The 25075-nt window shown below is 38.0% G+C and overlaps 1 protein-coding gene across 2 annotated transcripts in view; it reads left to right on the top strand.

The window, feature by feature from the left end:
- Window positions 1-25075, top strand: part of FAM172A (family with sequence similarity 172 member A) — a 270181-nt gene that overhangs the window by 46096 nt on the left and 199010 nt on the right. For both annotated transcript variants that reach the window (XM_055698497.1, XM_055698498.1), the window contains 2 exons: window positions 7234-7299; window positions 15064-15255. In XM_055698497.1, the coding sequence (XP_055554472.1) occupies window positions 7234-7299; window positions 15064-15255 (258 nt within the window). The remainder of the gene's footprint in view (window positions 1-7233; window positions 7300-15063; window positions 15256-25075) is intronic.

The following is a 25075-nucleotide window of genomic DNA, read 5'->3' on the forward strand; positions in this document are numbered from 1 at the left end:
AAGTGCTTATTACCAATGTAGAGGCAAACCTTATAAAACAAGAAAATCCATTACTCGTAATGGCATCGCTTCTAGTGGTTTATGCTTGTTTATTTTTAAGATTAGTGAGAAAACCTCCAACCTGTGTACACTGCCTTGAAGTTCTTAGGAAATACTAGTGCTGAGGGGCTAAATCTCTGAGGCTGAATTTAGATTATTTGAAAATAGTATCCTTTCTGTGCCCGTGAAAGATCCATTTTTTTTGAGAATGTTAGCTTCAAGAGATTGTAACTTGATATGTCAGGCCTAAATTGATAGTTAAAAGTGTTTTGGAGGTCTGGGGAGCTGATGGATCTCTTGCTGTACCATGCGAAGTCAGGTCAAACATATCACTTTAGTAAAAAAGAACAGAAAGGCAAATGAGGTTGATTTTGGCCTATATGTGGATTTGTCAGGTAAACTCATAACATTCAGCTGTTACACATTTTAAGTGCAGTTCTGTGACAGGGTGGGAATTGACAAGTGAACCTAAGGTTGAAATATTTCTGCATTCTCTAAAGAAAAATAAAAACCTTTCCATTTTTCTTTACTTCAGCTCAAAGCACAGCAAATTATATCTGAGTGAGTTATTGTGGAACACAGAGGTGGTCAGACTTCAGTGGTTTCTGAGCATAATATTTTTAATTGAAATTTTTTCCCTTCTTTTTTTCTCTTTTTTTTCTGTAATATATGTTTATGTGGGGGATTAAACTGAGGTTAAAGTATAGTTAGCTCATAAGGTAAGATTAATAAAGAAATAATGAACCACTAATGACACTAATAATGTACTAACCCTTTTTATGATAGGACTTAATGAAAAACCAGGAAGTCAAGCAAGAAAAGTGCCATTGCACCTATGTTTTATTAGATACAATCTCCTTGATTTTAAATGTAATATCTATGTTATTCTAAAGTAATAGAATAATGGCCACTAATAAAAACTTTCAAGCAAAATTATTGCTATTAGATTCTTTTACTGTCTGCACTTTAATGTACTTTGAGAACTGTCTTTAAAAATTAATGAAAACAAGTGATCTAATAAGGTGTTTAAGGAGTGTTGTTTCACAAGTTGACATTTTTGGAGGCAGAAGCCTCCTATCTGCTGAGTAAGCACATCCTTGCCAACATGTCTTTCTTGATGGGAAGTACCCTCCGTTAACTCTGAGAGAGCGGTTCTGTGTCCATCCGCATTTAGTCCTTAGAGTAGTGGGAAGTGGTAACAAGAGGAGGAGGAGTAGTGGTGATGGGGTTCCGTTTGTGTTTGGAATAGCTGTAAATGAGGAACATGATATGGGAAATCTCAGATCCACCCAGCTGGGTCTGGTCCACCAGAAAAATATATGTAACCAGTAATTTGCTCCATTTCCTTTTTTCCCAGAAGTCTGCTAGAGGTGTGTAGGAGCAGGCAATGGTCTGGACAACTTGGGTTAACAGCTTGCACTCCCTTATCCTTTCTCCAAGGTTTTGTAATCCGTCCTCTGTCATGTGAGTGATCATAATATCAACTGCCCGCATGCGCTTTATCCTTTTGTCATGTCACATGTGCTTTATTCTTTATCATGCGTTACTCATACACCAACCATTCAACAGGGTTGTTGGCGTCCTGGTCGTGAGGGATGCACATATGGGAGAAAAGAGGGACATGTGGCATTTCATTTGTCTTCAAAGGGACTTTGTGGTTTGCACTAACCAAAGGGTTCCTCACATCTGTCGTGAATCCATGAACAGTCGTCGTGTGATAATGATTTCCAGTGCCTACTGGTAGGTGCCGGTTTAGAAGTGAACGGCTGCAAATCAGGCGGGCCTGTGCCTTTTCTTTTAATATGTTTTCAGCAGACAATTCACTCTCGAGAAAATGTTTTGCAAGCTCGAGTAGCTTACTTTGGTTTTTTTCATTTCTTCCCTCTGCAGTGTGTTTGCTGTTCTGTTCATACACATAGTCTGATGGTGGGTAGAGTTACCCATGGCTGGTTTTGAAAGTGGGAGCACGCTCGGGGGCGGGGGGAGCGGAAAGACAATTCAGAGGACTTGGGTTGTAAAGCACAGCAGGGGGGCAGGGGCTCGACGAGCAAGGCTCAGTGCACTTCACTGCGTCCCAGCATGGTTTTTGATGTGGTATGTACTGACGCAGCTCCTCTGGATTAGGATGTAGGTGTTATGAAACAAGTTGTTGAGTTGTGATCTGTTGGCTGTGTACCTGGCTATCTCTGTTATGGGAAGGTTCACCGGTGGGTCAGCTGCGGTTCTGTTCTTCCTCATGTGTGCCAGGCTGGTTCTTGATGTTTTTAATACAGGTTAAAAGGCTTCTTTCAGTTTCTTACAGACAAAATGGAGGCATATTATTTTAAACTGAGTTGCTTTGGAGTTGCCTTCTTGCCCTTTGGGCATGCTTTTGTCTGTCCTCTTTTCCAGACTTTTGTGGTTGAAAGACCTCCCGTATGTAGTGCACCGAAGAGTCTCTTTGGTATTTGTCTCCACTTATCACATTTAGGCTTCAGTACCTTCAGGATCTTTGTAAAATTAGGCTTGTTGGTCTTAGTGGCTCTTCATCTTTAATTTCTCTTTTCACATAGTTGTATGCAGGTGCTGATCTTTTGATCACATAGCTTCAGGATGGTGTATTGCAAAGATTTCGCAAATTGTGCTGCTAACTGAATTTTTTCAGTGTTTTTTGGTAGTTGAAAACAGTTCTGTAGAAAGTCCTCTGTATGAACAATGTAATTTTAAAAGAACAGAAGCCATATGAAGCTAGAACTGTACCAATTAATGTGTACTGCAGTTACGTGTAGCAGAACCGTCTTTCTGCCTGGAGGTTCGGTTTTGCTCTGCAGACTATAGTCTCAGCCACCATTGTGCAGAGCATTTAGCAACTCACGGGCAATATCTCAGCTCTGTCATAAGACAACATGCTTCTCTTTTCTCTGTGTGGTCTTCTCTATCTGTCCTTTTTGCTGTCCATCCATTTTTTTGGACATCCATTTTGATGTCTCTGTAATTAAAAGAGGTTATGTTCTGGATACATGTGAAGGATGACTGTTCATGACATAGGTCTATCCCCCAGTTACCCATAAGACTATTGAACTTCACAGATGTCATATTTGTGGCCACTAGCACTTTGAAAATGTTCTTCTGGAGGTATTCACACTGTTATATCCAACATTAGCCAGAAGGCCAACTGTTTTAAGCTCCTCAGAAGGGCACTTGTGAGCACTGAAGTTTGGTTCCTGTCCTGAACCGTATGTATTCCTACTCTCAGCCTTGTCCATAGTAGATGAAGGCAAACTGTAATGAGGAAATGGCAGCAGAGATTAGGTACTCGTGTTTTTAAATGCCCAGGGTAATCCACTGTTTTTACTGTTCAGGATGTGATCCACTCAGCTGTGGTCTCTGCTGTCATCAGCACCCCTTCATTCTGGGAGTTTTTCTAGTCCAACAAAAATAAGAAAAGCTGTGACTTCATTTAGGGTGGAAGATCCTCAGGCTTGCAGAAAGCAGGACATTGGCTTCTCAGCTCACTGACAGCAAGTTGAAGTGTAAGCCATTTACTTTCCTTCCAAAGAGGAGGGCCACTTTGTGCTGGGAAGAAAGTTTCTTCTGTCCCACAGTTTGAATAGAGCTTTTTTGAGGGGTGGAAGTGTTAGGCTAAGTACTTTTTTGTGGTTGGAAAGGATTTCTCCCTTGCTTTCAGAGTTAAGTGATGAGAGGCATGGAAGTATTTTGGGGTTGTGTCTGATTTTTTCCCCCCAGTTCTCAGAGCAGGCAAGAAGAATGCCTTGATAGTGCTTGTTTCCAATATTTACCCTATTTCCAATATTTTGGGATGTGTTTTCCTTGTGGACTGCAATTAGAAGTGAATGAAGAGCAGAGATAACCGTAAAGTGGGGTTAAGTTTCCAGTGTCTCATGCAAGAAGTACGGAACCATTTTTTCCTCCATTCATCAGGCAATAAATATCACACACTTTGGGCAAGCTTCTTTTTCCTTTCCCATCTCAGACGTGGTGCTGCCCGCTCACCTTATTGCCTTCAGTTACAGTGCAGCATACTGCTTAGTGTGCTGGCACACCTTATTTGTTGCAAGAGCCTTAGGAAAAGCGTAAATATCTCAAGTTAGTGTGAGTAACACGAGTAGGGCTCTCTAGCAAGTGTTGCAGCTTGCCTTGAGAATGGCTTGCAGTGGACCGTTTGTTGCTTGGTAGTTCCAGATGAGTTGTTAGCACCAGACTGGACTGAACAGCCTTTGTCACTAAATACCTGTGGTCATGAGCAACCATATGACCGATGATTAGTCTAAAAGAGTTCATAGAGTGTAACCATACTCACCTTCTCATCACAAGACATCACAAGACAGTTTTCAACATCCTACAACGGTTTTCACATCTTACAGATAAGATACCAGCATGCACAAGCTACTACTTAAGAAGTGGGGGCTATTTAAATGGTATAGATTTGTATTAGTAAGTCTAACTAGTGTTACATAAATAATGTAGCACAGTTCCCTTCTCTTTTTCATGCCTATAGAAAAGATATTCTAACAGTTAATTTTTCAAAATTACAGAACAGCCATAAAATCACAAGATGTAACTAAAAGCATAAAATTCCAAAAGTAACATTGGATCAGTAGCATTTTCAGAACATGCAGCTCTGTTCTTAGGTAGGAGAGTATTTTGCTAGATTTTTCAGGCACCTCCATGCTAAATGCAGGAAACCTGGCCGTTAGGATGATGATTTCAAATTGGGAAGTTTGGGGCTTTTTTTGTGCTGCTTCAAATGCACAAATCTTGTGTATCACCATCCATCCTTTAAAGCTGACGGTGTACCAGCCATTGCTAGGGTATCCCTGAACTTTTTGGTGTTCTGCTGCCAAAAAAAATACCTCTTGTGGTCATATATACTTGGGCAGTTCACGGCAGTTTTCCCTCAAGTCTGTCTGTGCTGTGGAGACCATCCAGGAGCTGAGCAGCCTGAGGATCACAATCTGACAACTTTGCATCTGAGCCTCCAACCTCCTGTATCTTTCTCTATGTTTACTCTTATTAAAAGCATTCATTAGGTTAAGTCTGCTGTACCAGAGCGCTTTGCTGATTTAACAGTCCCATTTTTAAGGCTGATACCACTATTCATTATATTAGAGAAGCGCATAAAGAGCCAGTTAGGATCAGAGCCCCATTGAGCCAGGCTGCGGAAAAAATGAGTGAAGCTTTGCTTCTGCCCTGAAGACAACACAGCCTAAACAGATGAGAGAGAATAGAAGAAATAGATACACATAGCTGCAAAACAGGGTAGGTTTTTGCAAGTGGTGTCTAAAATCTGTTTCCTTCATAGCAATTTTTTTCTCTTCCAAGTGTTCTTTGATGGTTAGTAGATGCCTGGATTTAGAGTGAAAAATAAAATTTCTATGTTTGAGGCCATATTATCATTATACTCATTTTAATGTCTGTACAACATCAGCATCTGAGACTGCAGGAACTTAACTGCTTTACTTGTTGGCATTACACTGAAGTTGATTTCGGTGAACCATAAAAAGTTTGGCCCTGAAGGTAAAATTACACTGTATGCATGTTCCTAACATACTGCTTTGGGGATAAACATGTCTTAAATCAACTCATCGCTCACAGCTAAATTCCTTCTCCAAATGCAGTTTCGCTGCAGATAGTAATGTTCAGTAAGACTGCTTTTCTTTAAACCATAAAGTTTTTTGAACATAATTCTATCAATAAACATATTTGAGCAGGGTAGCAAGGAATTCACATAATCCTAATAAAGATTTTGGGGTTTTGTGAAAGGAAGGCAGGGGCACGCGCCAACATTTTTAATTAGCTTTCATCAGTACCTCTAATTTGTTCAAATGTGTTCCAAACATTTGCGTATTATGTTTGCTCACATGTACATAATGAAAACTTTTGGACTTCATTGAAACTTTATTTGGTAATTGTGCATTTGGAAAATTAAAATTGAAGTTTATGATACCCTGGCTCCTACTTGCTCAGTTCATAGCGTGTTGTTAAGATGCCATCACTTGCAAGCTTTGTTACAGCGACGTTTCTGTTCTGGCTTAATATGCTGTGGGTTCAGATGGCTGTAATTGTGGCCTTGAGGGGTTGGACTAAAGAATACCAGCTGGGTTTTGTACCCAGATATTCTTGGATTAATATTTCGGGACTTAGATCTTGTCCTGTCTGGAATTTAAACATAGTTCCCCGAGCTTTAAAGGGAAGGCAAGCACCATTTGAGGCTCTTAATGAGCACTTTTTTTCCTCTTTAATTTTCCTTTTTTTTCTTTTTTTTTTTTTTTTAAACTCCTGTAGCCACAGAAATCCAGGCAGTTACTTCCAAACCATTTTTACAGCCCCATGTGGACAAAGCGCTTTAGTTTGTTCCTCAGCTTAATTCCCAAATTAATAATAGTTAGAAAGTTCTTACATCTGCATCTCCATTTTTCTTAGAATATATTAAGGTGAAAAAAATTTCCCCAGATATTAGTCAAGCCTTTGAAGTGTGAACAACTTTGTTACATTTGAGAGGGAAAGTCTTTCGTTGTGACTAGGTTGATTTTTTGGGGTGGGTTTTTTTTTTTGGGGGGGGGGGGGGCTTCTCTTTGAAATAATTCCTTTTGTTTCAGGTTTAAAATTTCCATTTTATTTCTACATGGAGACAAGAGACTTAAACTCCCCCATAGTGGGGAATCAGTCAGGGTTTTTCTTCTATTTAGAAACCTTTGACCCATCCCTCCCCTGTTCAGTGAATAGAAATGGCAAGGCAACTTGTGCTGAGGGTGACTACAGATCTGCTCTCCATGTAGCTCATGAAGTGAACCTGCAGGGGAGAGGGTTTCAGGAGTCCCGCTTATGGAAAAAATGCTTTTAAAGTATTTCTGTGCAAAAGAGAGCCTTTCTTGTACCCCTGAGTATATATTAATTGGTTATAATCCTTAGTTTTGAGGCACATAATTATTCACACAGCAGCACGTGATGGATTCACAGGTACAGTTACAATTTCTTTGTACTGGCAAGCAGCCTTTTCTGAGGGACAGCGAGGACTTTTTTGTGTAAAGCTCCAAGTTCTATAATTAGTTGTATAGTAAAGGATTCAGATAAGTGGCAGAACATATACAAGTGCTTAGAAGTTTCACCAGCTAGCCTTTAAGTTGTCTGCCTGGATATGTCATTACTGTAAGTGGTTTAATATCTATTTGCATTTCTTTTGTTTTCTTCCAGATCATTACTAAATACATTTATGAACTACTGCAGAAGGAATGCCACTTGAAGAAAGTAACTCTCCCAGTAAGTAATATTTTATTTTTTCCTGGGTATTATTATATTTTTTTTTTCATCTGCAAGAAGGGGGTTCATCTGCCTGCAGTCGAGGGTTCAGATAAAGGCAAGGTGTGCCAGGGCTCTGTGCAGGGCATTCTCTCAGGACGCTGCCTTTGCATGCAGCATATGCTTGCATCTGGAGACGGTGTTCCACCTCACTTCTGGCATGTTTGATTTCTCCAGCTGAGCCTTCTTTGCCTTACCAGATTGCAGAATTTTCAAAATGTGGTAGTTTTTGATAGAGGAACCATAAGCTTTCTGAGGAGTATTTGTGAATGTTTTGTGACCTCTGCAGCTGAATGTAGAGAATAAACATGCTTTTACAGGCAGAGGAATAAACTTAAATCGATTTTCAGTAAACTACTCCCAGGTCTTTTTCTGAAAACACACTTTTTCAGTAACTTGTAACATGTATGTAATATAAGGTGCTGCTGCAGCATCTTATTTGTTTAGAGAAAATATTTGATCAAGCCTTGGAAGTGATGAAGCATTCCCCAAAGAACACATATGAGTGTTTGTGAATACTTGCAATACTGTGATGATGTGTAGCTATTTTTGTACTCTATACTGGAACGTGTAGGGGAGACTGTAGTGTGCCAGGGCTGTGGAGGGTGTCCATCATATCATAAAGGATTCTTGTGAATTTTGAGAAGCTTTTGCATTACTGTTGTTCTCAGCCAGTCCTTCTTATTCAGCTGAGGAAAACCCATTTGGGCTAAGGAAGGAAAAAGTCCTTTGCTTTCACAGTTCTGTAACGTTTCACAGTTCCTGTCTCCATTCCTTGAATGTTATTTAGGGAATGTTTTGGTAACATGCCCAAACTACTGAAGGTTCCCCAGCCAGGCTTTCCTAAGTGTCTCTGGGCCAGGCCAGAAGGAGCTGCGCTAGGAGCTCTGAGAAGCAGCCGAAGGGCGATCAGCAGCCCTCCGCCACTCTCCCAGCCTGCTGAGCCATGTGGGCTGCACCAATGCCCCCAGACCTGAGACCGCTTGAGAAAGCATCTACCACTTCAGACTTCTCTGTGTAGACAGAGACGATCAGGTTCACCGTGGCAGTCTGCCCCAGTGCAGTACAAGCTGTGATTCTAACTTCTGTACACAACTAGTTTTCTTTGTTGAGGAAGTTTTGGTCCAGGGAGTACTTCCAATGGGTGATGTGTTGAAAGACCTCCTCAAGCCATGTCACCCTCCCTCTGAAGCCAGGAAGCTGTCATTTATAAACTCTCAACTGCCTGCATTTTGAGGCTACGGAACTTTCTTTGAAGGTTCTTTGCAGAAAGGAATATGCATGTAATTAGTGTGATAGTAATGCTGCTCTGTGAGCTTCAAAACGAGATGAATGAACTTGGAGTAAGTATCACCTCTGTCACACAAGTGGGGACTCATCTGCATGGCTGTGAGATTTGGGTGTCTGGCCTGGGAGAAAAATGACTCTGTCTAGCTCCCACTGTTGCATTAATCTGTGTTTACTCTGATTTATAAATTATGTAGTAACCACCAATGTACTGATGCAGTTTGTCAGTAGTACATTTAGGCTATTCTCAAGTGTATTATTTCCAGCTTCTGCAAAGTGTCATAATTTAACTGCACTTGTGGAACAAAGTAAGTACTCGCAAAATCTATGCAGCTGTTTAATCGTGAGCAGTGTGGAAAATTTGTCACAAGGTATGAGTGCCATCCTTTAGTAATGAGTATTATGCGTAGGAAGCCCTCACCACAGTCAGAAATAGGTTATAAAGAGGCCTACAGACATGAGAAAAATGAAACAATGCATGTGGAAGCTGAAAAATTAAAGCTGTCTGAAGATGGAATCACCACTGACAGACTCCAGAGTAACAACACAGAAAAACCTCATTTAAACTAGTAAAGGAAACTGATAGAAGTAATAAGTTTGTAGCAAAAGTTCACTTTCCTGTGCAAATGGGAAAGGTAGGAAAGAGTATAAATGCTGGCAAGTCATGTATAAAAACACTCTAAGATGACCCAAAAGTGAAACTGAGGATCTTGTTACAGTTGTAGAGGCTAATAGTAATAGAGCTGATGAGGCTGATAGATGAACTGCACGCAGAAGGAATGCTCAGCTCCAATAAGAAAATCTCACATAATTATTTCGAATATTATTTGTCCAGTTTCCACACTTGATTATTATTAATGTATTTTTTTTAAGCAGGTTATAATTCTGAAGAACTGTCTGTAATTTCACTTTATCAGTAGAGGAGATCTTAGGACAAACTGATGTATCTTACAATAATCAAATTCCAGGATGAGATGGTTTTTAAGTTCTGTAAGTAGTCAAATACGAAGCTGCAGAACAACCAACTAGTATGTAACTTACTGCTGGAATCAGCTATTTTCATTAGAGAAATGGGAAAAGATGTGATGGTCTTTGAAAGGCCTCCAGGAGTGATTTGTCGTGATTCCTCTGTATCAGGAGGGAATGATGTACTGGGGGGAAAGTCAGTACAGGTTTCTTTTTTAAAAACCTGTCAGAAGGCATTGAAGGAGTCAGAGATCACATGAAAAAGAAAGATCTGGTCGGGAAAAGTACATGGCTTTCCAACAAGCTGCCAAGAGGTGTACCAAATATTTTTGTAAAGCATAGGATTTATAACTCCCTTATAACTTATAAGGGAGTCCTCTTATAAGTTAAGAATTGGTTAAAAGGTAAAAAAGGTGTTCGTATTTTACAGATGAAATCATTTGTTACTGGTGCAGTGTTACTGAGGCCTGCAGTGACATAGCTGTAAATAAAAGGAAAAAAGGAATTAACAGAAACTAACAAACTTTGCTGTTTTCTCTAAGTTATTCAGAATATTAAATCTGAAGCTGATTGCGATGAGTCAGGGAATTATTTCATAATCCTGAATGATTGGATGATAAAATGACATGAGATTCAATTATGGTAAATGTGAAATTATGGGGAAAATAACTCACTCTGTAAACACAATGGTGGCCTCTAAATGAGCTGTTACAACTCAGGAAGGAGCTTGGAGTGATTGTGAATAGTTCTCTGAGAACATCAGTTAGTGCTCAATGGCAGTCAAAAACCCTCAAAGCAAATAGGATGTTAGGAATTATGAGGTGTTGAGAACAAAACAGAAAAACATCATCGTTCCACTCATTATGTGGGCCTTCATCTTGAACACTGCATGGAGTCTGGACACCATATCAAAAAGGATATGAAGAATTAAAAAAAAATACAGAGGAGGGTTACAAGGATGATCACAGGCATGAAATGCTTTTCAGACAAAGAAAGATTAGACAAAGATTCTTCAGCTTGGAAAATAGATGACTGAGGAAGGAATACGACAAATCTATAAAATCATGAAAGGTGTAGAGAAGATGAATAGGGAAAGGTTTTTCACTTTTTTCATAATAGAGAAGCTAAGGGGCATCAAGTTTAAATTATCAGGCAGGAGATCTCTACTGAAAGAGGCAGTACTATTTCATATACGTCCCAATTATATGGTGGAAGTCATTGCTGCAGAATACTATCAAGGAGAGAGGTATAAATGCATTCAAAAAACCCCGTTTGACAATACGCAGGTGGGATAGGTGCATGGAACTATGGTACCTGCTTGTCCACTTATCAACTCTGGCTCGGGATTGTCCAGAGTTACTGTTTGCCCAACCCAGGGAAGAGTCACTCCATAAGCACCCTGGTCTCATGCTGCTCCCCGAAGCAGCTTGCCAGCTGTCAGAAACAAGGTGCTGGACCTTGATTGGACCAAGATGGCCCTTACAAATATGTTGTTATCATATGAACATTTTTGAGGTGCATACGAAAACATGGTTTTTCTGTACTTTGTCACAGGTGATGAGAAAGTTGGTGTATTCACCTTCCTTTCTCTGTCAGCTGATAATGAAGTAGGTGGTGTAATGATGTTTGAATATATGAAATGTGTTTCAGGACTGTCTTAAATGGAGTACTTTTTTTGTTTTCTTCCCTGCCCCAGCATAATTTTAGTAGTTACAGAAATGCTATGCTTCAGAGGTTTAGGATGACAGCATTTCATGTTCTCTCACTGTTCTTAATTTCAACCTCGTGCGCAAAGTCCAACTCGCTGTCTTTATTTTGCTTTCTCAGGTGGCAGCTTCAGTTTTGGACACGATTGTTTGTAAATCCCTTTTCAGATATGAAAATAAGAGCCGTCTGGAAATCAGGAAAGCTTGCCTATTATTTTGTCATGTCAGCATCTCTGACAACACATAAATCTAAACATTTTTTCCTACGCAGGGAGGCTGAGGTGCATCCTGCATTAATGGTACTGTAAAGTACTGTAGCTGTCTTAGTGTTCAACATACACTACTGGACTTGAAAATTTAAATTAAGAGATCCATATTCAGGGAGAAGCCGTTCAATTATTTCTTTTAGATTTCTCATTTTGTGCTCCATTGAAGGTTATATTATGAATATAAAGAAGACTGCAATTTTTTTATCCAGATGAAGTCTTTGTATTTCTCTAGTTTTAATGGCATAATCAGTGATTGATCTTTGCTGTTCTTTAGCTGTTGAGGACAAATAGAGGGTGCTTCTGAATTAAGTGCATCTTTAACGGCTTCTGGGAAGGCTTGAGATGGAAGTTTAAATAATTACTAAATGTTTTATTGACAATGGCATTGAAAGGTCTCACTTTGCAAAATCTTCTAACTTACCAATGCTTTGCTCTTTCATTTCAATAGGTAAAACCTCACTCAGTAGTTCTCTTGATCTACTAGACAGCCAAGAACTATTTTTCTTTGAGAAACAACAGTCTGTTAGCTCCACTGCGTGTTCCTTTTGGCTATTTTATTACCTAAGACTAGTCAATATTCATTTTGTAAAAATACCACCGATTTTATGTTTAAGTTAGTTGTGGTAATGACCAAATGCTAATTAGCTGCCTGTAATATTGATCATCAGTTTTGATTTTTTGCAATTTTGAGTGAAAAATTATAAATCAGGATATTCAATATTGTGAAGACTGTAACATAAGGGAGTTAGCAAGCTTTATGCAGAACCACGTAACAGAAGACATTCTTATCTTGCGAAGCAAATGAGCAGTTTTCTCTCTCCACCAGCTGCTCACAATTCTCACAATCTTTTCAAGTCTTTTCAGTTTCGATTCCATTTATTTGCCATGTTCTTTCCTCCAGTCGCAAACAAATTACACCTGTTCACTTGTTAGTAGGCTCTAGGCTCATAATTTTTATTGTGTTTCTTAACTGGAATAAGGAAAATAGTGGGGGTTTTTTTCCCTCTAAAAATTTAATATTCAATGTTAAAAACTTCCAGTGTACAAAATAAAAGACCCCTAGAGCCTACTCAGGTCTCGTGCATCTTGGGTTGGTAATGGCTGCGAAATGAAAATTAGGTCAATGTCAGTGTGGTGTGGCATGAATGTCAGTAAGATTAGATTTCAAGTATAGTTTGATCTTACCCTATATATTGGTGGCAGCTGTGCAAAATACAGACTAGTATGCTGCTGAAATACTCTATAGACTGGTACTACTGTATGAGGTGATAGCTCATTTGAGACAGAACACATATGGAAAAAGTAATTCACTGTTTGAAAACCTTAAAAACATCATAATATATGTAGAGTGCTTAACTCAGAGAATTCACTGTAACTGCATACATTCATAAAACTTAAGGTATAGTTGTGTGTTGGAAAAATAAATCTGAGGAAAGGAAAATTAAGCTTCAAACAGTACTTTTAAAGCGCAAGTTATCAGCAGAATTTAGATTCTTTCGACATTCCTAGCTGCAGATTATTGGAAGATTGTTATTGCCTCTGAATAACAATGCTGAATTTTTAAATTGAACTAATTGAAGTTCAGGATGTTACTGTATTTATTCAATTTCTGTTTAAATAAAGGATCAGAAGTAAGTGTTTATGAGTAGGTCCAGAAGAGAAGGTGGCTAATAAATACAAATTACTTTATGCAGACTCAGTGTGTCTAGCATTAAATGTTATTCTACGCTGATTTGTCAATAAAGTAAGGTTGTGCAGAGTGACCTTTATGTGCATTCTTTAGTGAAAGCTTGATCTAATGAATTACTACTGTCTGAAGATGAATTAGCGAGAAGGAAAGCTTCTAAATGTGATAAATTTGAGGAAGAGAATCAAGAGTTATTTTTCATGATCTTGGTAGATGATTTTAACTTTTTTCAATTAATGTACTTCCAGAGGTGTGAACTGCTTATATCTTATAGTACATGTAGAACATATGATTATTAAGTGCCAGTATTTCCTAAATACTAAACAAAAAATTAGTTATAAATAGTAAAACATACAGGTAAGTTATGTCTTTGTCTGAAATACAAATTCACAATGTTTTTTTTCTTAATTACAGTATCATAAGTATTCAGTTTACTTGCAAAAGTCAATTGCATCTTGCCAAGTACTGTCTGAGGTTGTGTTGTATGGCTTTTTACCTAAGCCATGTTACATGTTAAGGTGTGCCGCTTCAGAAGCAGCCACACGATCTGACCACAGCCCCAGAATGGTGCCTGTTGTACTTACATTCCAAACTCTTCTCAACTTTTTTTTTTTTTTACCATGTTTCCTATTTTTGCACAGAGTGTGGAAGAATATAAGTATGTTTCCCAATGCAGAAAGTGCAAGCTATGGCACATGAGAAGTTACATCAGTTTGGAGCATGGAATAAAGTCTTAAGTGCTATGGCAGATGCTGAAGAGAGATGTGGCTGTTTTTCCAGTCAGCAATTCCTTTTGTTCAAGCAGCCTCATTGACTTCATAAAAAAAATATTTGGTAGGATTTGCATTAAAAAAAATAGGGAGATCCATGCTGAACTGATTTTTCCTGAAGGTCATGGGGTGTGGAGTACCGTAGGACGGGGAGATGTGCTTGCTCTGTTTGTCCTTTTCTATGTATCTGTATGGTAGAAAGGAAAGAATGAGTAGGCATGACCTTTTTTTCTGCTCTCATGGTGTTTACACCAGCACAGTTCTTTTACCTTGAGCCAGGGTTGCTAAACCAAGCGTAGACCTCTTTCATAGAACATATGTTTTTATGGAACAAAAAGTGCCACTTTGATACCCAGTAAACCATAGGCTAATTCCAGGTTCTGTCCCTGCTCTAGAGAGCAAAGCTGGTTGTGGGTCTGTTCCTACAGCAGAGTAACTTAGCGTTGACCCAGATGCAGGACTCTTAATGAACCTATTATTTAGACCCAAATTGGGTTTCTATATTTTTATTAGACCGATCCTATTAAATTTATAATAAGAGAAATTTACAATGCTGGTTCCTACATGGCTTATTGGGTATTTATGTTGAAGTGGCTGAGATGGAACTCTCCAGGATTTTTTTCATATTATGTAAGAATTTTATTGTTGCTTCAGGCATATCAGAGGTGACAAATTACTTGATTCTCCGCCTGCCCCACATTGTTCTTTTATAGACTTTCTTGTTTGCCAGTAAATTTCTGTAAACAGCTGATGTTTCAAAGCTTTAGCATACTTTTTACCCCTTTTTTTTAATTTAAAAATCCCTTGGTTTACTGTTTTAAACTGTGGTGTGTTTTTACATTTCAGTATTACATTGCACAGATACCAGCTTAAGTTTTACATTTATTTAGTACTGGGCACATATTAGTCCTTACAACGTTCATACAAATAGTTGTTAAATGGTGAAAGTGTTTATATCAATGTGGTGGCTAACTTTATAACTACAGATGTTCTTTTAAAAAAATTTATGGATGCATACATGTGCATGTCTGTAATTGCAGGTTGATGCAACTGAGAGTGAACCAAAGAGCTTTATCTTTATGAGTGAAGATGCATTAACAAATCCTGACAAGTTGTTGGTCCTAATTCATGGCAATGGTGTTGTCAGAGCAGGTCAGTGGGCTAGGAGACTTATAATTAACGAAGATCTGGACAGCGGCACGCAGATACCATATATAAAGAGAGCTATTGAGGTAAGTGACAGTGCATATATGTGTGGCTGTGTGTGCGTATGCATGTGTGTGTGCGCGCTAGTGTATGAAGAGCTGTGAATCTGCAGTTTTAATTCGTTATTCACTCTTCAGTATTTCCCTGTATTTTATTTATGGTGGGAATACTTGCTTTCCGCGCACACCCCACCCCACCCCCAAACTTTTTTCTAATGGAACCAAGTTTCTTCCTTATAGTAAAAAAAAAATTAGTTTTATGTCATGTTGTTGTGGCAGCACTGCCATGTAGTTTAATATGGCAGCTAACGTGACAAGAGCCCTTAGCAGGCGATGAGATGCAATAGAAGGCACTACAGAAATTTGTTATGATTTGAAGTGTTTTCTTTTACATTTCATTAAATTTGTACGTATTCTCACTCAACGTCTGTTGTAATCTCATGATAACATGAGCTTTCATAGTAACAGCAGGCTTTTTTGCTAGGCTTGTACTGAATTTATTAGAGGCACAGTCTTTTTCAGTTTTGCACTGAATACTGATTCATTCTGATTCACCTATCAATACTTGGCAGTAAAAAACATTTACATTTTATGGACACTATTTTGTTACATTTACATCTATGTGAGAGACAATGCACAATTTGTGTAATGTTTTTAACGCTGGAACTTTGTAGGTGTAATTAATCTCTTGCTTTCTGCTTACCTAACTGTTTCTTGTAGTAAACATTAGAAAAGCCTATTTAAGACTCACCATTTCTATTATATTTACCAAGTTCAGCTAATGTTCTACTCTGAATATCAGTGTTGTCACTGTGATTGTTACATGATCTGCTAAAAGAAGTTTCATTTTTTGCAGTTGGCTGTGAAGTATTCAGTATAGAAAATGGTTCTGTTCAAACGTTTTCTTTTTTTTTTTTTTAGTAAAGCAGAGAAGGAAAACATATTAAAATGTTAGGCTATTAAGTTACTTTGTTTTGTATAATTCACTGAGAAAGCACCAGACTACTCTTTGTGTGTGGAAGAAGGAACCTAGTCTTGAGAAAAGTGATGCTTGCCTTCTAACATGAAGTTGTTGTTCATTTTAAATCAAGGCTCGGAGATAGAACAAGAAGTGCTTTAGGATTTTTGAATGTAATATATGTGTATGGTGGGTCCAGCGTAGGAGGTTAATTTCTAGAGCTCAAGTTCCAAAACCTTTCCGAAGAAACCCAAAGAGCTGTAGCTACTTAAATTTTCATAGCAGGGCTTACATGCCTGCATTTTTGTTCTTTCCTAGAGATGCTACTGTCTTGGCTGACATGAGAGGCTGAGTACTGAAAGCTAGGGTGCTATCCCTAAATTAAGAGATAATCTTTAAGAGACTATTTTTAGTAGAGAAGAGTTACAGATCTTTTTCCTGTTTTGTTATTTTTGTTTAATTATGCAATCATTGTGCCAGCTTGACAGAGACCAGACCTCTGTTCCCTCAAATGGTTATTATACTTAAAAACAGGTTATGTATTTCTGCATTTTGAATGCTGCTTTAAAAAAACATGGGAAAAAACCCAAAGCATTTGATAAGAGAATATATTTTTTAAAGAATGTAATCATTCCATCACATTGGGACATCAGACTTTGTGCTCTTATCTTTTGACTTCCTTCTTTCTTATCATGGTTTTTAAATTCAGAGTTCTCTTTAGTTGAGTAATTTCACCCAGAGTAAAATGCCCTTTCCCTTTTTGTGCATCTTAAAATTCTGGTAAATGCACTACGTGTTTAGAACACATACTATTTACAATGTTTTTTTTCATGCAAAATGAAGATTAGATCATATTCAATTGTATTATATTAAATATGTTGCTATTTTTTGTATCCTGTACCCACTGTAGGGGAATTGGATGTATATCTGGTTAGATAAAGCAATATTTTATGGAAGGCAAACCCCACTGAAGGTATTTGGAATCATTATGTTATGACTAAAAGGAGAATACAGATAGTTACATGCTGGTTCCATGCCTACTTCACCCACAGATTGTATAAATTACTCTTCCAAATGCAGGAAATTATGGTAGGGTGGGGTTTTAGTAGAGTGAGTATAAGGACTCCAATTTTAAATAATAATAATAATAATAATAATAATAATAATGGTAATAATAATAATGATGATGATGATGATGATGATGATGATGCATCATTTTCTGGTGTTCAGTCCTCTAGTAGATTTACGCACTTCTGTCTCTTATGAAATGAAAGTAACTGGCCTAGACAGTAAATGGCCTGAATGAAAATTGTGATAACTCCTCATGCAATGTTGCCAGTTTGAAGTAAGGAATTATTTGCCTTGGTCTTCCAGTGTTTCTTCTAAGAAGAGGTCTTGAATGAAACCAGCAGACCTTATCAAAGTATAAGATTACAGTGCTGATGACAGGAGAACATGGATATTTTTTTTTTTCTGATAGACTATGTCAATTTGAGCTGGATAGTAGTCTCTAGGATTTGAAAATTCCACTGATCTGTTGTGGGTGTGAAACATATGCAGGCAGCTTAAAACATTTGCCGGAGACAAGGTTTTCATTTAAAAAAAAAAAAAAATTGCAAAAGTAGTTCTTAAATGTCTTTTGTGCAGAAACTAGTTCAGAAATATTACCTCTACTTTCCTTAAAACAAAACCAAACAGACAGACAAGCAAAACCCTCTAGGTGGGTCAAAACTGCATCTTCTTCTGCACTGCTTTTCTCTGTGAAGATTGAGGAGATTACCACAAGCAAGTTTCAGTTCATTTCTTGGAAAAACTGAAAACAGGAGTGCAGAACGGGAGTTACCAGTGAGCAGTGGATTGAGCAGGGTGAACTGATACCGCTCTCCTAACCAGGAAGTTAAGGGAAAAAAGGAAAGTGTTTCTCTCTGGTACAATACTTTCAAGGAAAAAAAATAAAACTTTTCTCTTTAAGCATGTGTGGAATAAGAAAACAACGTAAAGACTTAAAATTTGTTATGCTTCTAGTGGCTTGGGGCTGACACACATTGGAAAGAAAAGATCCAAGGAGAAATATCTTGGTGGGAATTTGAGCAGCTAGAAATGTGTTTTTTCTTTTCATCTGGGTGGTTCCTGTGGGTAATGCTGCTCCTTCCATCTTCTGTATCAACCTCTGTTGTGTAGATTCAATCTTTTGCATAATAGGTATTTGGACTAGTTACAAGCTTTTATATGAGGAGGTAAGATTATGTTAGTTCAGAAATTCAAACTTGATAGTGTAAAAGAGATTTTGAAATATAAAAAGGGGAGAACAAACAAGCAACTAGATAGAGAACAGATTGTAGGAAAAGGAGGAGGGAGAAAAGTGTGTACAATGTGAGAGACAGATATGTGTAAATACGTTAAAACACGGTAGGAAAAGACCTACTTTAGAAAAACAAGTATGAAAAAGGCAAATGTGATCATATAAAGCAGTAAGACTGTATCAAAAGCTTAATTACAATAAAAAAACCACCATATTATAAAGATATTTAAAACAAAAGGAGGTGGCAGTTTCCTATAAATGTGGTATGAAATAAATACTGCATAGGTTTGTTGTTTTGTTGAAACTGGAGTTTTCTACTGAAACTTTCTGCAGTGGGAAATAGTGATTTTTGACAGCAGCAGTCATCAGACATGTGAGAGACTGAAGTTCAAGTCCCTCCCCTGGGAATAAGGGACTTTTCCGTTTATAATGATAATCCCACACAGAAGCTATTCCACATTTTTATAAATACATGCATGTAAATTAGAAGAGGAATTTTGATCTCGTCTCTTCTGCGTTTTGTGTAAATTCCTCATTGACTGTCCATAGAGTCAGGCACCTCTCAGATGGCAGTGATGGAAGCAGCTCCAGGAGGAGATGGTCAAAGACAGAGGTAAATTCTTTAATTCTGTGGTGAGGGCAGTTACTTGGGGCATCAAGAATTAAGGATTTTCATTCCTGGTTTGATTTAGGTACTTCAGGGGCTCCCGTGTTCCCTATGGTGACCTTGGTCAGTGGGCTCCTTAGGAGGAGGAGGTTATGAGGAGGTATGCTTCCCTGGTACATTGCCGAGTGGTTACAGTGTGGATGGTCACCAAGAGGTTGGGTTGGGACATGTCTTCATGATACCAGTGATATGGAGGAACAGGCATGGAGGGGTGCAAAAGTTGGCGACTGCTTCCTGCAATAGCGTTCCTTCTGTAGGGGTTGGAGAAGCAGATTCAGGGCTTTAAAGTCTCCTGAGTGTTAGGCAAGGGGAAGTGGAAAGTGGTCTTCTTACGGAGGTAGTTTGTTCCTGGGGAAATGGGACCTCAGCTTACCCACATTTGGACATGGAGAAGAATTTTGGAGTGCTTTTCTCTTTGATACCTTTCCTCCCAGGAGTGAAGAGGACATCAGCACAAGCACAACGAAATTGTTGTTTTCTGCATCTTTAGGAATTCAGCACATTTGTTACCTAAGATAGCTGTGGTCCCAAGGATGCTAATAAAATTCAACCACACCAACTGTCAGTAATTTGATTTTTATTTAAAAACTATTATTAATTTTTTTAAAACCATCCAAGACTCATTGCCTGGTTTCTAATTCAGCGCACTCTAAGATAGCTTAGATATTTTTATTGTTACTTAAAGGAGTATTAGTACTTGACATAGGGTTAATAGCAGCAGAGAAACAGCTTCTTCAAAGAACCTGGATGAGTTTTTCAGAAGAAATGCAGCAGCACCCAAAAATCTGACGTTTCCATGAACAAATGAAAAAAAGGTTTGTATGAGATGGTCATCAGCTGCGGAAATCTTTCTTTAGTGGCTTATAAAGCATGATTTTGGGCTTCAGTTTTTTCTTGTGTTTATTCTACTCTTCTTACTGCATTTTCTTAACAATTCCTGGTTTTAAGCATAATTTTTGGTCAGAATATTGGGTTTATTCACTCATACTGATCAGGTTGGCAGTATTTACTGAGACTTGCTGAGGGCGCTTACTTCAGCATGCAGTAAGATATCATTAGTTTTGTGACTCAGTTGAATGGAATGGGGTCATTCAGTGTAACAGTAGTAAACATACTCGACATAGATTTTATGTGATTTAGCAGCTTTACTGGTTAGTAACTGGTATGATAACACATTTCAATCTCTCCATTTTGTAAAAACCAGCCAGTTTCAAAGGTCATTATTTACACATTTTTGTCAAGAAGATATGCTTTGTTTAAGCTACACTAACAAGAATCCTTGCTGAAAAACTTTTTATCTCGCTGTTTAGCATAGAATATCTTGTTAGACAGCATCCTTTTCATTCTAGTGGTCATATTGTTGGAACCTAAGATTTAAAATTTTGTCTTACAGTTTATGATTGCTTAACATAATTTCAGTAAGATGAGCAACTGACACTTCCTGGAAAACAAACAAACAAACAAACAAAAAACCCAAGCAGAGCTGACACGGACTGCAATTACAGTTCCTCTGCAGAATACTAGTATTTATGTATCTTTTATGTCTCCTAAGTATATTACTGCAGAAAGTTGCTAAAATGCTTCATTTATTTATTAACAGTCAGTTTTAGGGACAGAGTAATCATAGTCTTATTTGGGCATTCTAATGTATTACTCAAAGTAAAATTTCACTAAAATGGACAGTGGGGTGCTATGTTGTTTTCTTTCAAATATTAATTTTCTGACTTCAGTATATGTATTTGTTTTACTCATTCTGTTAGATCAAACATTGCTTATAAACTACTTCTTAGTGGAGAAAACTTGTATTTAGAAGTCTACTTTTGTGGGGACAATATTAAGCAAACTTAGGTTGCATAGCTGATTGGATGATCTTTTGAGATCTTTCTAAAAATACAAACACAAATTAAAATGTATTACTAAAGAATTTTTTCACATATTATTGGCATAAAATACACCATACTCTGAAGAGTAGTAGTAATAAATTTAAAAACCAATTTATTTAATTCCTTCTAAAACATTTCATGGGGAATTGATAATCTCTCAAATACTGATTTGAAATACTGATCACCAGGCAAATAGAAGGAAAAGTCACACAGTTTGTTGAGGGCAATATGAATTGATCACAGAATGCATAATAATAATACATAGTAACCTGTATAGGAGTTAATAATTACTAAGTCAGAAATTCAAGGAAAGGTTAAAAGCTCAGAGTAATGTTGAACTGACAGGGTATATAAGCCCACACCAGCCCCCATGCCAGCAAAGGAAAACAATGAGATGACAGCTCTACTGTTTGGAGAGAGGTTGCTAACGACAGCTTATTCCTTTATGATTTCAACTCTTGACAGAAGACAGGTCTGCTTGTTGCATCATGGCAGATGTATCATTACCTTCTGGCCCTGTCATGACTGAACTGGAAAAAAACCCACTTGCAGTTCTGAAAATCCAATTACCCTTTGGAATTTAGTGCATCCTTTCCAAGAGACGTGTTACCGCTTTTGTATTAATTGCGTGCATTACTTTCTTAGGGTTTTCTGTGCCACGTTGATTTGATAATGTAGAGATATTTACAGATTGCTTTGTCTTCCTTTATTCTGTTGGTCGTGATATTTTAGAACCCTGTAGCACCTTGAGTTAGTTTACTCTTTGTCACCGACCTAAGAAAATCACTGTTCAAGATACTTGGGTAGATGTGGCTTGGAAATCTCTTTTTTTTCCTCCCAAACCGTTTGAGCATTGTTTTCACTGGCTGAGTACGGGGTTAAGAACACACACTGAATATTTAAAATAATCACAATCATTTAAGAAGCAAAGTTTAATATGAGTATAAATGGCCTTTTTATCATATGCATATAAGGATTTTCCTTCCACCCCCCACCCCCACCCCCCTGCTCAACTTGTTGGATACCTAACAGTGACTCTGGAGACTTAGAAAAGAGTAAGAGGGGGTGTGGATTTTTGAAAGTATGTCAAAAGCCTTGGGGTTTGGGTATGATCGGAATTTCAATAGAGGTTGAGATGAGTTTAAATGCATAGAAGGCGAACATAAAAATCTTGTTTAATTTCTGTCATGTTGTTCTTTTTTTAGTCACTCTGATGTCTTTTTCAAATCTGCTTTTCTCTCAAGCTTTGTGGTACTATATCCAAGATCTGGGTTTTTTTTTCCTCTTTGTATTTCGTTTTAACTGCTGATCCCTTTTCTGTGGTGCTTCTGCCTTTAATATCAGCTGAAGCGGTCTGAATTGCTGAATCAAAGCAGTTTTGGGAGAGAGACAGTGTTTAAGATTGTGCAGGGTGAGATTCTCTGGGTAGAAGGTAACACTTCCTGCAGTTATAATCAATGCACTTGACACTTTCAAAGGCAGGAGAAGCCATGACTTGCTCAGGGGTTAAACTTTTTAAATAACTTCCCTTGGGAAAAACGCCATCAATAAAATGGAATAATTAGTTGAAGATTCTTGAGTAGCCTAGGATTGAAAAGAAAAGATTAGAGATAGGTCAGGTTTGCGCTTCTATTGTATTTTCCATCCCTTTTGTTTTTTAAACTGTGAGCTTTTGTTTAAATGTGTGCAGTATTACAGAATCAGTCTGCTTCAGAAATAGTGTCATCTACTTAAGGCAGTGCATGAATTCTGTAGTGTGTTACTGTCTGAGTAGTCTGATGGTTGTGAGAACTGAGATTAAACTCTACATAAAAAAGTAACTTTAGATTTGCTGGCTTTCTCTTTTCCTACCCATACACTTATTCTGCAAACAGTCATTTTAGCTAACAGAAAACATCTGCAACTTTGAACCTTACTAAATAAGCTTAAAACATAATATATGTTAACTCATTTAAAAAATCAGATTTAAATAGGATTAAATGAACATCCAGTACATAGGGTCATTGATTTCTATAGAGATGAACAGTTTTACTATGAAATTAAATTCATCTCACTTTATATTAATTATGTTTCAGAATTTCAGGTTTCATGAGAAAAAAAATTCCTGACTGTTTTTGTATCATCATTTTTTGTTAAAGCAGCTGTTTTGAAAGGCAAAACCTGACTAAAAATGGTGCTTTCAATACACAATGTAGTATATTCACACCATACAATATATTGATAAATAATGCATGAATGGCTTTGGAATTAAAGATTCGTTACCCTTCCTTAATTATTTACTTATTTGCACTTTTCATTTTTCTTAAAGGAAAGTAAAATCACTGACAGCACTCTGGACAGTAACTGAAGAAGACTTTAGCAAATATGTAATTTGCTAAATCAATGTTTATCAGAAGTACAGCATTCTATTCTGTTTTCTAATAGGTATATTGAAGTGAGATCTGTACCACCGGAACAGATGAGTTTATTTGGTAGGGAATATTCCACATGCAGAGTTTTCACAAAACATACAGCAAGAAAATATTGACTAGTCTCAATTCAGCAGCGTACTACTATTACTGTGTGAAGAAGTTTTGAGGATCTGCCGGTGGCAGGTTGGCTGTGGAACTGTGACCTTTTTAATTGCTCAGAAATTGTGATGAGGCTCTTTCTGTTGTGGTATGGGTCTTCAATATATTGTTTATTTTAAATTTGTGATACACATAGCATTTTAAGAGAAATGGGTAAATACAGTAGTTACTTGTGACTTGGATGTTACTCTGTACAGGCCACTCTGTAAGAATCCTGTTTAGAGGAAAATAAAGTTGTAATCCAGTATTGGTTTGATTCAGAGAATTTGGGTTTGTGGAAGTACGCTAGCTTTGTTGTTACTTATTTGAGAGCAGTGCATAGGTGTAATTATATTTCAGGTGTAGAGCAGTTGTATCTCACATTTCAAGGTGGGATGGTCCAGTAAAGTTGCAGTAGGGCTGCATCTCAGCTCACACAACACCCCCGTGCCTTCACAGGATGATACAATTTAGGATGGAAACTGCTGATTGGGTTTTGTGTGTGTGTGTTGATTAACTATATGCTTATCTTATAAGTATGCATCATAAATATACTTGTAAGTATGATCATGGAGCAAAGGTTTTAAAATAATTTCATAGGTTTTGGGGTGACTTTTTCTGTTGGGGTGATCTTCACAATGTTTATATCAATACAGATTTTTGAGAGTGGTACCATGCTAAGTAGAATCTCAGAATTGTTTAGGTTGGAAAAGACCTTTAAGATCTTCAACCATTAACCCAGCACTGCCAAGCCCACCACTAAACCATGTCCCTAAGTGTCACATCTACAGGTCTTTTAAACACTGCCAGGGACGGTGACTCCACCGCCTCCCCGGGCAGCCTGTGCTGATGCCTGACCACCCTTTCCGTGAAGAAATTTTCCCCACTACCCGAGCTAACCCCCCCGTGCAGCTTGGGGCCGTTTCCTCTCGCCCTGTCACTTGTTCTCCGGGAGCAGCGCCCGACCCCCGCTGCCCGCAGCCCCTGCCAGGCAGCTGTAGGGAGCGACCAGGCCCCCCCTGAGCCCCCTCCTGCCCAGGCTGCCCCCCCCCAGCCCCCCAGCCGCCCCCCCAGGCCTGGTGCCCCAGCCCCTGCCCCAGCCCCCTGCCCGTCCCTGGACACGCTCCAGCACTATGCACGCAAACCTTTTTTTTTTTTTTAATTCCTCAAAAAAATTAATTTTCAAAGGATAATCTTAACTTATTATATTGCTTTCATATGGGCTGGGGTGACCTGCTAATTGTTCATTAGTTGACATATTAATCTTAAGTCATTAGTTTCATTCTGCTTTACGAAAAGAAAATCAGTAGGCAACACTTTTGTTCTAATCATTCATGAGCGTATTAATTCAGGAGCAAGAAATATGCATACATGGTTTTTTGTATCCTTTAAAGAAGGTAACACACTGAAAAATATGTAATGCTTATTTAAAAATACTAAAATTCTCTTTTGTCTTATTTATTATATGTCCAGATGGTTAAACTGTCA

This window comes from Falco cherrug, chromosome Z (genome assembly GCF_023634085.1).
Source record: "Falco cherrug isolate bFalChe1 chromosome Z, bFalChe1.pri, whole genome shotgun sequence".
Taxonomy (NCBI): domain Eukaryota; kingdom Metazoa; phylum Chordata; class Aves; order Falconiformes; family Falconidae; genus Falco; species Falco cherrug.